We start from the raw sequence: 14,296 nt of genomic DNA, 5'->3' as shown, positions 1-14,296 counted from the left end.
TCATGGGCTTACCCGGGACTAACAGGAGAACATTAGTCCCGGATGTAACCAAGTACAAAAATAAATGCCACATGTCTGTCTACTTATCTCTTTCCCTCATATCGATCGAGTATAGTCTCGTCCTCTCCTTTCTTATCCTCTTCCCTCTCCTAGTCATCTCCCTCTCTTTTCTCTCTTCCTTATCCTCTACCCTCTCCTAGTCCTCTCCCTTTCTTTTCTCTCTCCATCTGTCCCTTGTTTTGATGTCTGCGATAGCAGCGGTCGAGGCCAAGCATCCAAGCGGGGATCTCAGCGAGCGGCGATGGCACGGGCTCATGGCGCACAATGTTAGCTTGTTCCGCGATGCAGCCAAGCCCCGGTGGGGGCAGCAGCTCAGCCTGGCCCCGGCGCGCACGTGGCGGGATGCACTACGACAATAAACATTTTGAAAGGCGGTCAAAAAAATATAATTAAGACGGTCAACCCCAACCACCTCTGAGAAAACGTCACAACAAATGGAGTATTTTATGATGCAGTTGTCTACCCGCCTTAGTTAATCGAATAGAAAAAAGGGAAAAGCTCGCCAAGCCCATCATGATCCTGCCGAACCCAACGGGCGTCGCATCCCGCTTGTGCTGCCACGGGGCCGCCGCGTCCCGCTTGCGCCGCCGCTGTGGGGGCCCTCCTGGCCGGATCTGCCGTCGTGGGGTCCTCCTGACCGGATCCGCCGCCGCTCGTCTGCCGCGCGCGAGGCGCTGCCACTCGCTCGATGGCGTCGTGCTCCGTGGATCTGCCAGCCCCGAGCCCAGATCCGCGAGCCCCGAGGCTGGATCCAACCCCCCTCCCCCACAGGCGAGGTCACCCGCATCGCCCTCGCCGTGGAGCTGCCGCCATCCTCGTCGTTGCTGGGGTCGATGGCCACGAGCAGCATCTACCGGCCCGGCTCGGTCGGGACGAGCAAGCGTGGCCGCTCGCGCAGCCGCCGCCCTTGCAGTGCCGCCGCCAGCTGTCGGATCCGGCCCCGCGCAGGAGGGGAGGAATGGAGAGAGGGAGGGAGGGAGAGTTTGAAAGCGGCAGGCGCGCGGAGCGCTTAGGATTTATAGAGCCTCGGTCAAAAGATATATGGTGGATCGTCCGCCTTAGGGGTGAACTGTTCGCGTGATTGGACGTATGAACCTCTGCCGTGTAAGTTTGGACGTCCAATCTCGCGGACAGTCCACCCCAAGGTCGTATGAGTTTCTATTGGGCTCACCTTATTAACTGAGGCGGGCCTTTATAAGGAGTCTACCTCAAAAAATAGGGGTATTAACTGAGCCTGTCATTTTAATGATGACTGCCTCCGTTAATGAATTTTGTGAGCCAGTTTTTTAACCGTCTCTGTTAATAAGAGATGACCGCCCGGTTAATGCATGTCATAAACCGAGGTGGTTAGATTTTCTGCCCGCCTCGGAGGGGTTTTTAGAAGGCCTTTGTTAATAGTTTTTTTGTAGTAGTGATTGGCACAGCCAGGCTCGGTAGCGGTGGCTTGGCCAGGCCTCGTCGGGCAGTGTAGTGAGACCCGCTCAACCTGGCCCCGACGGGTGGCGGTAGCTGGTAGCGGCGCAGCACAAAGCTGAGATTGTTTTTTTCTTTCCAAATAGGTATACGTGGCGGGATTGATTTGTGAATGATTCTTTTGTGGTTGTGATTGATTTTGTCAATGCTTGATTTGTAATTGTAATTAATTTTAAGATTATAATTTTGTTCGAATGTTTTGATTTGGAGAAACTGGCGGGAACTGGCGAGCTAATTTTTTTATTGGTGAAAAATTACAGTGGTCCCAGTTGAATAGCTGTCAGAACAAAAATACTCTAACTCCTATCCGCCGTGGGAAGAAACCCCTGGGAGCGCTCCGTCTCCCCCAGAGCGATGCGTGTCACCCGGAGAGAGTAGCCCGACGCGAGCCGTCCGATCCGTCGCAGGGGGTCGATCCGCGCCGTTCTTTGGTCTTTTTGCAAATAGACCCTTCAAGTTCTTTTATTCCAACCTGCCGTCCATATATTTTTGCAAAAAAACCCGCCGCGCCACCCCCCCCCCCACTACAGCCTCCCACCCCCAGCGGCCAGCGACCCCTCCCCCGACCTCCCCCGCCCCCTCCCTTAACCCTAGCCCTAGCGCTCCCCGCCGCCGCCCCGCAGCCCTCCGCCTCCGCCCCCACCCCACAGCCCTCTGCCCCTCACCCTCCTCCACCCTCGCCCTCCTCCCCTGCCGCCGGTCGCCTCCCTTGGCCGCCGAACCCTCCTGGGTTCCCCACCCCTCGACCCCCGCCGCCACCGCTCCGACCCCGCCATCCAGTCCACCCCGCCACCGGTGGGGGATCCAACCGGCGTCGTGCCGATGGCGGATTTGGCCGGCTCTGCCCTCCGGTGCCGTCGTCTGTCGAGGTACCCACGCCCTCCCCACCCCCGCTCCATCCCGGTGGCCGCGGGCCTCCACCCTGGCGGATCTCGACGTGCTCCCCACGGCCTCACGGCCGGCGACGCCTCTCCCCCATCACCACGCCGCCCCTGGGCAGTCGCCGTCGCCCTGCGCGGCTCTCCCCTGGCGACAGCCGGCCCTCCCCCACCGACGAAGCCATCCCTGCGGGCCACCACGGACCGCACGCGGGGGTCCCCAAGGCGGGTGTCTTCCATGCGCGCATCTGCAGGGCCGGCGCCCTATAGAGCTGGCGCACTGGCTCTGGCCAGCGGTGCACTGCCTGGCGTCCTGCTTCTTCGGCTCCAGTGCCATCCCCTCTTGCGACTCCTCCATTCTGGTGTTCTCTGATGGATCCACTTGAGATCCCCCAATGGTAAGAATCAAACCCTAGGTCTCTCTCTCTCTCTGTGTGTGTGTGTGTTATTGCACATAGTTCCTCTATGGTTGATAGTAGATTAGTTATATTATTGAAATTGGATGCAAAATGCACTTGAAATCAGATTGTGGAGAGACATTGGTATGTATTGCATAGGGTCAGTAACGAATGATTCTATGGGAATTGTGACAAATATGACCTTATGTTGACATCTTGACAAATACTACGGGCATATAATGGCAACACAGGTCTGTTTCTGGACTTGGTAGTTTAATTTGATCTGAAATACTAATCAAGTGGTTACACATCCAATATCTACCTGAGTTAGTCTAACCTTCTTAATTGTTAAAACATTCATGCTGGGAAGGCAGAGCATTGCAATGGTAGGTAAACATGAATCCAGCTATACTCCGTTCAGTGCAAACAATACAGTTTTGATGTAAATAGTTTTGTTTGATTTTTGTTTATATGACATAAAACTAAACTCCTTAAGATAGCAAGCAAACCGGAGGGAAGGACTACTCAGGTTTAGGATGTACACTTGGTTAGTTAGTGCTAAAGTGTCGATATACCAAACTCGCAAATGTATAAGTCTTCAAGTGCTTATCGCTATCGACACAATAGGTACTTTTGAGTCTTTGAGTGCTTATCAGATTGAGGTGAAGACTAAATTCATGTACAAGTCTAGCAGTTTGGAGTTAGAGAGATCGGAGTAGTGGTTCATTCAGAATTTATAGTGTGCTCCTAGAAGCAATTTGTTTTACCTTGCATTGACTTTTACTGAATTATTTTTACAAAGGCAAGAAAAGGAGGAATTTGGTGTATAATGAACATTTAGATTGGGATTAACTGACTTCTTGAAAGCAGAGTAATATGTCAATGTATTTTTAAAGTTGTGGATCTCATGAAAGATGGTCCTGAGAGCGCTGTGCTAGGGACCTTGTGTAGAGATAGAATCTAACACCGCGAAACTGAGAGATGGTCGCATATAGTTCCATGATTTGCCCACTTTGATTATCCAGGAACTCAATGTCGCACTTTACGAAACTGATGCGAGTTTAATTTTTTCTTTGCTCACATATCATATGGCCACACATGCCTACACCAGGTAAACTTATGCAACAGAAGGTGTTTTCTCATAGTGTGGTATGGTATGAGCGCTGAGCTTGAAAATTACAAATAGCATGGAATAGTTTTGGAAAGGCAGGTTTTCTTTTGGCCATATAAGTGAATGACCTGGTGCTGCTTATACCAAAAATTGATCATGTAGGTTGGACTAAGCTATGATTTGCTTTCTGTGACAGGAGAAGCCAATTCATGAATCGCTGCTTGCTATACTTCAAACATATATATCATCTCTGCACAGTCAGCTTGAAGTTCAGCTATTTCAGAACTGTAGATATTCGAGTGAGCTTAAATTACCTCTATATTTCTTTCAGGACTTTGCAAGGTACAATTTCTCATTAAACAGAGTCCGACAACGCACCTCCACTACCTGTAGCGAGTTCGATAGAATGTCCAGCCTCCAGCAGCATGCTAAGTTGCACATAGAACTTTTTGATGCATACCATACGTTGTTATTTCCTTTGTCCCTTAATAAATAAGAGGCATGGAGGATAGATCCTGCTTCATAGATTGCAGTGAGTAGTGCTTTTTGTTTTGCAGGTACATAACCGTCGGATTGTTGTTATCATGAAATGATTTTTCCTCCCTGTACAAGCTCTGGAGATCTCTGCTGATGCCTAGAGGAAGGTCATTCTTTTCCATAATATGGAATCACAGCAGCAACTGTACAAAGAGCACGTGATTACGGAGACACAACAGCTGTCCTTTTCCAAGAACCTGATGTGGTCGATCCAAACAAAGAGAATAGTCTATTTTGTTGTGCTATTCTAAAGCTTCTTTCATGTAATTTCGATTCTCCAGATCCAACATTTGATTGTGACACGAACTGAAACTCTGAGCTTTTGTTCCTCAAAATTCAGTATGCCATGATCTGAAATACTGAACTTTAGTTTATGCAATTGAGCAATTCTATGCAATGAAAAGTTTCAACTCATCAACTATTTTGCTCCATATTTCTAACTGGGCGCGGCGTAGCGCGCGGTTTACCTAGTAATACCCACGTTTATCTTGGATAGGCAGTTCCAGTTGGGAAACCACGATTAAAACCAGTCTCCAGCCAGGACTAAATAATGATTCTTTACTAGTGATGGTAAAGCTAAGATATATATTAATATTGTCGCACTAGAGAGATACAACAAGCCATGTTTTTAACTTCAGCGAAAGAGTTTAGGAAAAGAATATAGATTATTTGACACAGAAGAGCGGGCAGCCAAGGATTTCGATGCAAAAATTGACCCAGCGGACAGGATCACATGCCTGGAACTCTGCATTTTGAAGGCAACACAGTTGACCCTACAAGTAACACCGAAGACTAGAACACATGTTAAAGAATCTCAAAAAAAAAAAGAACACATGTTAAAGCTACGAAATATATTGTCGCATTAGAGAGATACAACAAAATGTTATTAATTCCATTTCCTTGGTAAGAGCTGCAAAAGGGTTCATTTTGTCACCAACCAAATACTGAGTCGACCATGTATTTTACCAGCTAATTTCATCTAACAGTTGGAGGTAGTAGCAAAGATGTATCGAATTCACGCGCAAGACATGAACGTGCTACTAATGTACAAGCAAACAAAAAAACAATAATTGAATCGGCGCCAACATGAGATCACTTAACACACATAGATTTATAACAGATTTCACGTCATCCAACTAAAACCAAAGACTAGTATAATATGCAGGTAGCAGAGAGACGTTTGATCAGCATAGAAATGCGGCGTAATTAACCAGGTCAACAATCATCTCCCACAAGCACATGGAAACTATGAAATTTGTTAGTCCGTACTTCACCATCAGAATAATAACACAGTTCACACATACAAGTCAAAAAGTCAACAATCTGCATTAGAAAAAAAAGGAACACAAGTTGAAGAGTGCAGTGCAGCATTACCAGGTCAAATAAAAGAGCAACCAACGAGCACTTGAAAGTTTATAAAAAAGAAATCAACACTCCTTGAGAACGACAACGTAAACGTACCAATTAATCCCCTGAAAAAAAAGAGTAGTAGTACTTAAACAAATAATATCACCATGGTCCCGCATCTTGTATCTTCCATCAAGTGCACTGTAGCCCCTCCCGTGTGTCTCTCTCGTCCCCTTTTGAATCCCCTCACCCCGTTGACATGCCGCAAAGTCAAGTGAGGAGGCGCGCCCACCCTCGCAAAGCTCCAAGCCCCAAGAAAGAAAAGAAAACCGGAAAGAAAAAGAGCCCAACAGCATAGACCAGTAGCCCTCACTCCTTTTTAGGACGGGATCCAATGCCTTTGGGCTTTGCCCACCACTCTCTCTCCTTTTACTCTGCCCCAGAGTCTCCTCACTCTTCCAAAACAATCAATAAACTAGCAAAAGTCAGCGCCTCCCCCTTATCTCCTCCTCCTCCTTCCTCCGGAGCCGGCCAAGAACCCAACCACTCCGCCCCCGCAGATGGAAGAGGAGCGCTGCTTCAACAACTGGGACCTGGACGCCGTCGTGCGCCTGGGCTGCCGCCGCCGCCTCTCCCCGCCGCGGCAGGGGGGCACCAACCCCTTCGCCGCGCTTCTGCCACCGCAGCCGCGGAAGGAGGAGAAGGAGAAGGAGAAGGAGAAGGCTGCGGCGCCGGAGCCTGCCAAGGAGCCGGAGGCAGATACCGGGTGGCGCTTCCCGGACCTGTGTGCTGGCGGCGGGCAAGGCGGCGACGAGCTCCTCAGGGCGCTGCTGGCCGCCCACCCTCCCCTGCCTCAGCCTCTGCCAACGCCACCATCTCCGCCAACGCCAACGCCTCCGCCGCCCCAGCGACAGCTGCAGCCGGTGGACGTGCCGCCACCCCAGGTGCACGCAGCTCCAGCGGCTTCTCCTCCGGCAAGGGCGCAGCCGAGCGGGCGCCCGGTGCCCGGTGGCGTTCCAAGATCCAAGAGAAGGTACGCAAACACACACACCCTCCAACCGAGCTCTCATCTCTCACTCTCAGCCCCGCACCATGAGAAGGCCCTCATCCCCCGCGCTCGATAGAAGAACACGGGAGGGAAGGAGGGCGAGAGAGCAAGTCACACTGCCTCTGAATCCCCGGTTTCTGAATCCCCTGTTCTTGACCACATGCTCCCAAGAACGCAAAAACCAAGGAAAGAGAACAACCCCCCAGTTCCAGTTCCTTCTTGCACACAAAAGAAAGCACACCCAGGCCCACCCCTGTTCTTGAGTTTCATCAAGGAAGAAAAAGGTCAACCCTGTTCTTGGCGAAAATGAGCCGTGTAAGAAAGGGGAAAAAAAGCAAGCAACCAAAAGGAAGCAAAAGCTCTAGCGGCAGGGGAGCCGGTCAGCCGGCGAAGAAGCCGACCAAAACAGCGTCGTGATGCGGGAACCCATCTCCGAGGGAGTCGGCGGCCGCAACCGTCGGGCGCGCCGTCGCTTCGCCCTGTGTGATGCGGTGGATCCGCCTCGCCCGCCATCAATCCGCCTCGCCCGCCGCCGATCCGCCGTGTGCCTACGTGCGATGCGTGGAGAGAGCGGAGAGAGCAGCGAGAAGGTCTAGACTCCGGGTAGGCCGTAGCTGGCTGCGTGCTGCCGGTGGCGGCTGACTGGGGTAGACCGTAGACAGTGGGCGGGGGGGGGGGGGGGGGGGGGGGGTAGGTGGAGCAAGGGTTTGGAGCGGGATCGGACATTGTTGGCCGTTGGGCCGTGGCGTCGTCGTGGGCCATTAGTTGGGCTGGGCTAAAATTGATTTTCCTTTTCGATGCGATGCCTGCCGTTTTTGTCATCCGAGTTGCAGATTTCTGTCAGCTGCTAACGTTGTTTCCATGCTCCTCACCAGGAAGAACCAGGTCAAGAAGGTGGTCTGCCACGTTCCCGCCGACAGCTCGTCGTCGGACGTGTGGGCGTGGCGCAAGTACGGCCAGAAGCCCATCAAGGGCTCCCCCTACCCAAGGTCAGCTGAATTCCTCCTCCGTTTGTTCTTGCGGCGGCCGGCCGGTGGCGGCGTCGGAGCAAACTGATCTCACCGGCTGCTCTGTTTCTTGAACAGGGGATACTACCGGTGCAGCAGCTCCAAAGGGTGCGCGGCGCGGAAGCAGGTGGAGCGCAGCCGCTCGGACCCCAACATCTTCATCCTCACCTACACCGGCGAGCACAACCACGCGGCGCCCACCCACCGCAACTCGCTCGCCGGGACCACCCGCCACAAGTTCCCCCCCTCGGCGGCGCCTCAGCCGCCGCCGCCGTCCGTGGTGGTGTGCGGCGCTACCAGCCCCAGCGACGAGCCGCACCAGCCCCAGCAACCGAGCCCGAGCCGGAATTCCACGCCCACCGCAGGGCTTTCCCCTACGACGCCGCTGCGCACGCCGTCCATGGAGGAGGACGATGACGAGGAGGATGGGCTGCGGGTGGAGGACATTGAGATGGCCGGTGAGGACGAGCTGCTGTTCATGAACACTGACGACGACGACGTGGCGGCACCGCTGGAGTCGATGCCCTCGCTCTTCGACACCGTCGACGAGCCCTTCCTGAGCTCTTCCTGGGTGTCGGCCTCCACCACCGCCGGCGAGCCACCTACAGGAGCAGCCGGGCCCAAGAGCTGATATGTTGAAGAGACAATTGTGTGCCGTCGTTATTGTAGATGAAAGAAATCAAGGAAACACAGAGAGAAGAGAATAAAGCATATGATCCGCCATCCTAATCGATCCATCGATGGCAGCACCATGATAGTATGATACTAGTACTAGTTGTAGCATAAGTAGTCAGTCCAGACCTGTATCCAACCTTTATAGCCTTTCTTCACTGACTAGAACACATGGTTCGACTTACCGACGGTAAGACGGTTCCCGGCTTTTGGCGGTATTGGTAAACCGACTGGTAAGCTCCGGTAACCGCTAAATACCGGACGAAATTGAAATTTAAATTCAAAAAAGGTAACCGTTGCTTACCGACCGGAAACCGCTGTTTCCCGGTCAGTAATCTCTGATTTTTACCGGTAAACACCGTATGACGTCGGAAAATAAAAAAATTTTGGCAGCATTTCCCCGTAATTTTATAAATATCATTGCACATGGTATATATCAAACAATTTTATAACATTTACACATATATAGAATAGAAGTTCATATACATATAAATAGAAATTCACATCCACAATCCATATAGATCATCACAACAATAGTCCATACAAATCATCACAACCATAGTCCTTACAAACCATCATCGCTAAAGTTTATAATACATAGTTGTTCACACGATACATACCACATGAAGTTTATTCTTCATAATCATCCTGTTGATATGAGCCATAGCCATAGCCTCCATAGGCCCGACATATGCGCCATATGCACCATATGCTGCATATCCTTCATCCTGCATAATGAAGGTGATGAAATTTCGATGAAACAATCAAATTAATACAAACTAGTTGCTAAACCGCCATTTACCTGCACATTGGAAGCATCTTGCATGTTGGGTAATTTATAGCCAACATATGGAGGTGGCAAATAGGGTAATGTTGCATGTGGATCAGGTCAAATATTTTTTTGAACATTTGAACATGTTACACATTTTTTTAATGGGTCCACATTTTTTTTAACATGTTCCGCATTTTTTTTAACGGGCCTTAACGGGTTCTGCATTTTTTTTATTTTTTTCAGTGCCCAAACGCTCAAATATTTGAACATGTTCTATATCAGAATGATGTATGTCATCTCTACTTTCTTACCATATTTTTTCCTAATTTATTTCAATTTTTTTTGAAAATTCTAAATTTCGGCGAATTTTTTTAAAATTTACCGCCGGTACGTGTTGCCGCCTAGTAGCGGTATCAGTAAATTTTGATGGTAACTGGAGGTTACCGATTGGTACGTCGAACCCTGCTAGAACATCATCTTGGCATTTCATTCTATCTTTTTTTTCTTGCTTTTCTTTAGGAATAGTTGAAACTTCGTATATCTTTCTCTTAGGTGGTTTTGTTTTTTTTTTTTGCGAAACTGAGTGGTGGATGATAACCTACAAAAAGGGGGTGCGAAATGAAAGAAAAAGTGGATGGTGTGTTTGGGTGGCTTTTTTGTTCTTCCTCTTGCACGGAGTTAAGATCATATATTCTTTTAGTTTAATTAATAGCATTGTTTACTCTCTTCATACTCGAAAAGAATGTCGTTTTGGACAAGATTTGGGTCAAATATTAGGAACATAAATCATGAATAACTTTTAAGTTGTTGAGTTTCAAAATACAAAAATCATATGAATAGATTTGTCTTAAAAATACTTTCATAAAAGTATAAATATATCACTTTGCGATAAATATTTTTATAAAAATAAGAAGTCAAAGTTAAGCTTTGAAGACCGTGTCACTGTCCAAAACGATATTCTTTTCAAGTATGGAGGGAGTATGTGGCATGCAAGAGAATATTCCGATATGAGTAACGGCGCACTTTGCCAGGCTGGGCTGCGCCCGTAAAAATTGCATCGGTAATAATCAGATCTTTGCTTAACAATTGATGTATTATGCTTAGATTTTAAAACGGACAAACATAACACTTAACCTGGTAAATAGAGAGTAAATTTAATGTAGTAGATACAACGAATTCCATGACCAGAGCAGAGCAACAAACCTACATTCTGATGCTCTATATGCAATTTGCATTAGTTCAGCAAATTACAACAAAAATACATATATACATTTGACTACCCAGATTACATATATCAATAAAAAAGTCTCCTCGGGGACTTGTGATGAGTTGCTGATGATGGCGAAACGTAGAAGTACTGCCAGGAGAAAGGCTACAAAGTAATCAGGGCACTTCTAATCTAATTCGTAGTAAGTAGTTTATTTTTTATTTAATATTCTCTGACTATCATTAAATAAAGGATGGAGCAATTCTTTTTTCTAAAGATCTTAGAGAAAGCGAGACAAAGTGAAGTGAAAGAGTTTTCTTTGTATAAGAATTAGGTCTATATCATATCTAATATAGAAGAGAAATCCAAAAAAAAAAGGGAATGGGGATTCCATTGGATGAATCCTTAAGGAGAGACATGTTACAAAAGAAACAAAGGCTAAAGTAAGTCGCTTTTTGCCTTTGGTTTGAGCAAAATAGATTCTTGCTTCACCGAGGAAAAGAGAGAAGTTCCGGATATGTCAAGCGCCTGATCAATTTGATCGGGGCGTGTAGGAAAAAGGTTCAAATCGTTCATTCGTTAGGATGCCTCAGCTGCATACATCACTACACTTCCACTTGACACCTATTTAAACGGCTCGTCTCGCGGCTACCTTATTTTATTTCCATACTTCTATCGCTCCATCCCCGTATGGGTGGAGAACCCGTCACTGTATCGGCTGTGCTACCGGAGGCTCTAGGGAAGTTGGAGGAGAGAACACTCATCTTAGGGTGAGCTTATTACTTGTATGCATTCAGCAGTTATCCTCTCCACACTTGGCTACCCATCATTTACCGTAGGTACGATAACTGGTACACCAGAGGTGCGTCCTTCCCGATGCTCTCGTACTAGGGAAAGGTCCTCTCAATGCTCTAACGCACACACCGGATATGGACCAAACTAGCTCACGATGTTCTGAACCCAGCTCACGTACCGCATAATGGGTGAACAGCCCAACCCTTGGAACCACCTACAGCTTCAGATGGTGAAGAGCCAACATTGAGGTGCCGAACCTTCCCGTCGATGTGGACTCATGGGGAAGATCAGCCTGTTACCCCTAGAGTAACTTTTATTCGTTGAGCGATGGCCCTTCCACTCCGCAGCGTCGGATCACTAAGGCCGACTTTCGTCTCTACTCGACGGGTGAGTCATGCAGTCAAGCTCCCTTCTTCCTTTGCACTTAGGACCAATGTTCGTCTGGCTTGAGGAAACCTTTGCATGCCTCCAACCTTTTGGGAGGCCTACGCCCCATAGAAAATATCTACTTGAGACTGTCCCTTGAAAATTGTTACCAACCCTGGGGCATTTGAGCGACTTGAGGTAAGCCACGTATTTTCTGAGAGTTTCGGAAAAAATGAAAATTTTCAGAATCGGAGGTAACCTCGGGCTTGACTAACTCGCCTTGGCGAATTGGAGTCGGAACATTCCCAGCACTCTCCGAGTCGAGGGCATATGGGCCCTGATTTGAAAATTTCTCGCCGAGTTTGGAGGGAGTATCGGCGACTTGCTCACCACCTAGGGTCTTCGTCTCCTCGGGGGCGATTAGGCGACTAGTGGAGCCACCCGATCCGTTGGTGGTGTAGACCCAGAAGCCGAAGGTGATTGTTGTGCCCTTAGGCACGTTGTTGGTGCTGTTGGATTTGACCATCGCTGAAGAACTCGCCAAATCCCCTACCTGCCGCATTAGCTGTCGGTGTTTAGCCGCCAAACCTACTCAAAAATACCCTAAGCATTAGGATTGTAGGCAAATGATCGATTAGTTCTGGAAATCCGATGGTGCAAGGAACACAAAGATTTAGACAGGTCCGGGCCGTGAGGTGCATAATACCCTACGTCCTGTGTGGTTATTTGTATTTCCTTAGAGGTTGATGTGATGTTGTATGTTTTGGAGGGGTCCCTGTATGTTTTGGATGTGATGTTGTATGTTTTGGAGGTGCATAATACTTGTATGTTTTGTATAGTATGGGGGGATAGGGTTACATGAAAAGTCCTAGCCGAGTACTGATAGAGTCCTATTCCAACTGGGTCAGGTAGTTTCCTTATACTCCGACTAGTTCTACACCTGTCGGGTAGTTACAATAGGATAAGGTACATGTCGTGCACTATCTCTTATTTTTAGAATATTCTACGCCTGTGAGCAGTCTCGCTGCCCCAAGTCTGACAGGGTAGTTACAATAGAATAAGGTACATGTTATGTGTTATCTCTTATTCTAGAATATTCCACGACTGTGAGCAGTCACACTGCCTCGGATCTGACATACATGTTGCCTCGCCGCCGTATTTTGTCAGTTGTGTTGATGCACATCCACTTTTTTTAATATTTCAAGGAGATGATCATTAGACTGAGTAACTATGGGACAAAAATGACAATACAAAAAGTAACAATAGAGAGTTATCTGGACTGCATGTAGTGTGGTTTATTCCAAAGCCTAAGCATAAAAGCAACATGGTTTTTTTTAGCGAACGCGCCTGTGCTCATATTTTATTAAGAGGAGAAGACAGTACAAGTAGGAAGTATTGGAACCGCAGTTCCCGGAGATACAATGAAAAGAAAAATTAAGGCTTTCGCGACCTACAGGCCGACAGAATGGTACCCCACAATTTAGCAGGAAAGACTCTAAAGTACAGTATCCTCAACCAAACTAACTAGGGAACATATCTGGTGCAAAACCACAACTTCGTGAAAACTCGTGCAAACCACGACAAAAAAATCGTCTAAATTCACCAAAAAAATCACACATGTAGATGATATGATGATACACAACTTTATAAAATATCTTGTCCAAACTCGACTTTGTTTGTGAGATATAAAAATAACAAATTTCTAACAAATCATCTGGACAGCTTTCTGGCTTAAAATTTGTTATTTTTATATCTCACAAAAAAAGTCGAGTTTGGACAAGATATTTTACAAGATTGTGTATCATCATATCATCTATATGTGTGATTTTTTTGGTGAATTTAAATGACTTTTTTGCTGTGGTTTGCACGAGTTTTCACAAAGACCATGGTTTGCACTAGATACGTTCCCAACTAACAATGTCCTCAACCGTGCTGTTGATATAATCAAAAGTTCGTCGATTACGTTCTTTCCAGAGGATCCAAGATGTTAAGATCACCAGCGTATCGAAACAACGCCGGTCATTCTACCAGTCTGCGAAGTTGGAGTTTGGGCTTTGGGGAGAGACCGCATGCCACGGACCTCACAGGAGAACGCGGTACCAGATTTGCCTGGAGAAGGAGCAGCCTACCAAAAGGTGCGGAACGGTTTCAGATTCCTGATTACAGAGGGCACAGAAATCATGTTGCTGAAGATTGTGGCGTTAAATCATGTTGCTGAAGCAACATGGTTGGAGTGAACGATATTATCCACGTACTCTTGGACCATCCTATCTTTTTTTATTGCCATAAGCTTTTATTATGAGTTTGTGACCATACATCATGCATTTGCACTAGAAATGTAATTCAATGCCAGCTTGGAGCTACCACTGCCCTGAAATCACCACCGCCTGGTGGACCAGGTCACCATCAAAGCCTTGCATTGCACTTCACCTTGTGTTTTTTCCTTGCATTGTTGGAACTCTGATAAACTGGATGTCAGGGTGCCTAAATACACTTTGTGAAAAAGAGGTTTCAGACGGACTTCTCAATGGTCGGAAGTTTGAATGGGTCCAACCCATCCAGGCATCCAACTCATCATCACCGTCCCCTTCTACCCCCCGGCCCGCGGCCGGTCCGTCCCCGGCC

General features: G+C 47.8%; 1 protein-coding gene across 1 annotated transcript; it reads left to right on the top strand.

Annotated features, from left to right (window-relative positions):
* Positions 1-6,077: 6,077 nt before the first annotated feature.
* On the top strand, positions 6,078-8,866 carry LOC120676364 (WRKY transcription factor 22-like). Its single transcript, XM_039957623.1, has 3 exons — positions 6,078-6,837; positions 7,728-7,841; positions 7,938-8,866. Exons 1-3 carry the CDS (start codon positions 6,365-6,367, stop codon positions 8,488-8,490), a joined length of 1,140 nt encoding a protein of 379 aa, XP_039813557.1. The 5' UTR covers positions 6,078-6,364; the 3' UTR covers positions 8,491-8,866.
* Positions 8,867-14,296: the final 5,430 nt, after the last annotated feature.

Source organism: Panicum virgatum, chromosome 5N, assembly GCF_016808335.1.
Source record: "Panicum virgatum strain AP13 chromosome 5N, P.virgatum_v5, whole genome shotgun sequence".
Classification (NCBI taxonomy): domain Eukaryota; kingdom Viridiplantae; phylum Streptophyta; class Magnoliopsida; order Poales; family Poaceae; genus Panicum; species Panicum virgatum.
Note: the sequence above shows the minus strand (reverse complement) of the source record. Positions and strands in the feature narration are given on the sequence as shown.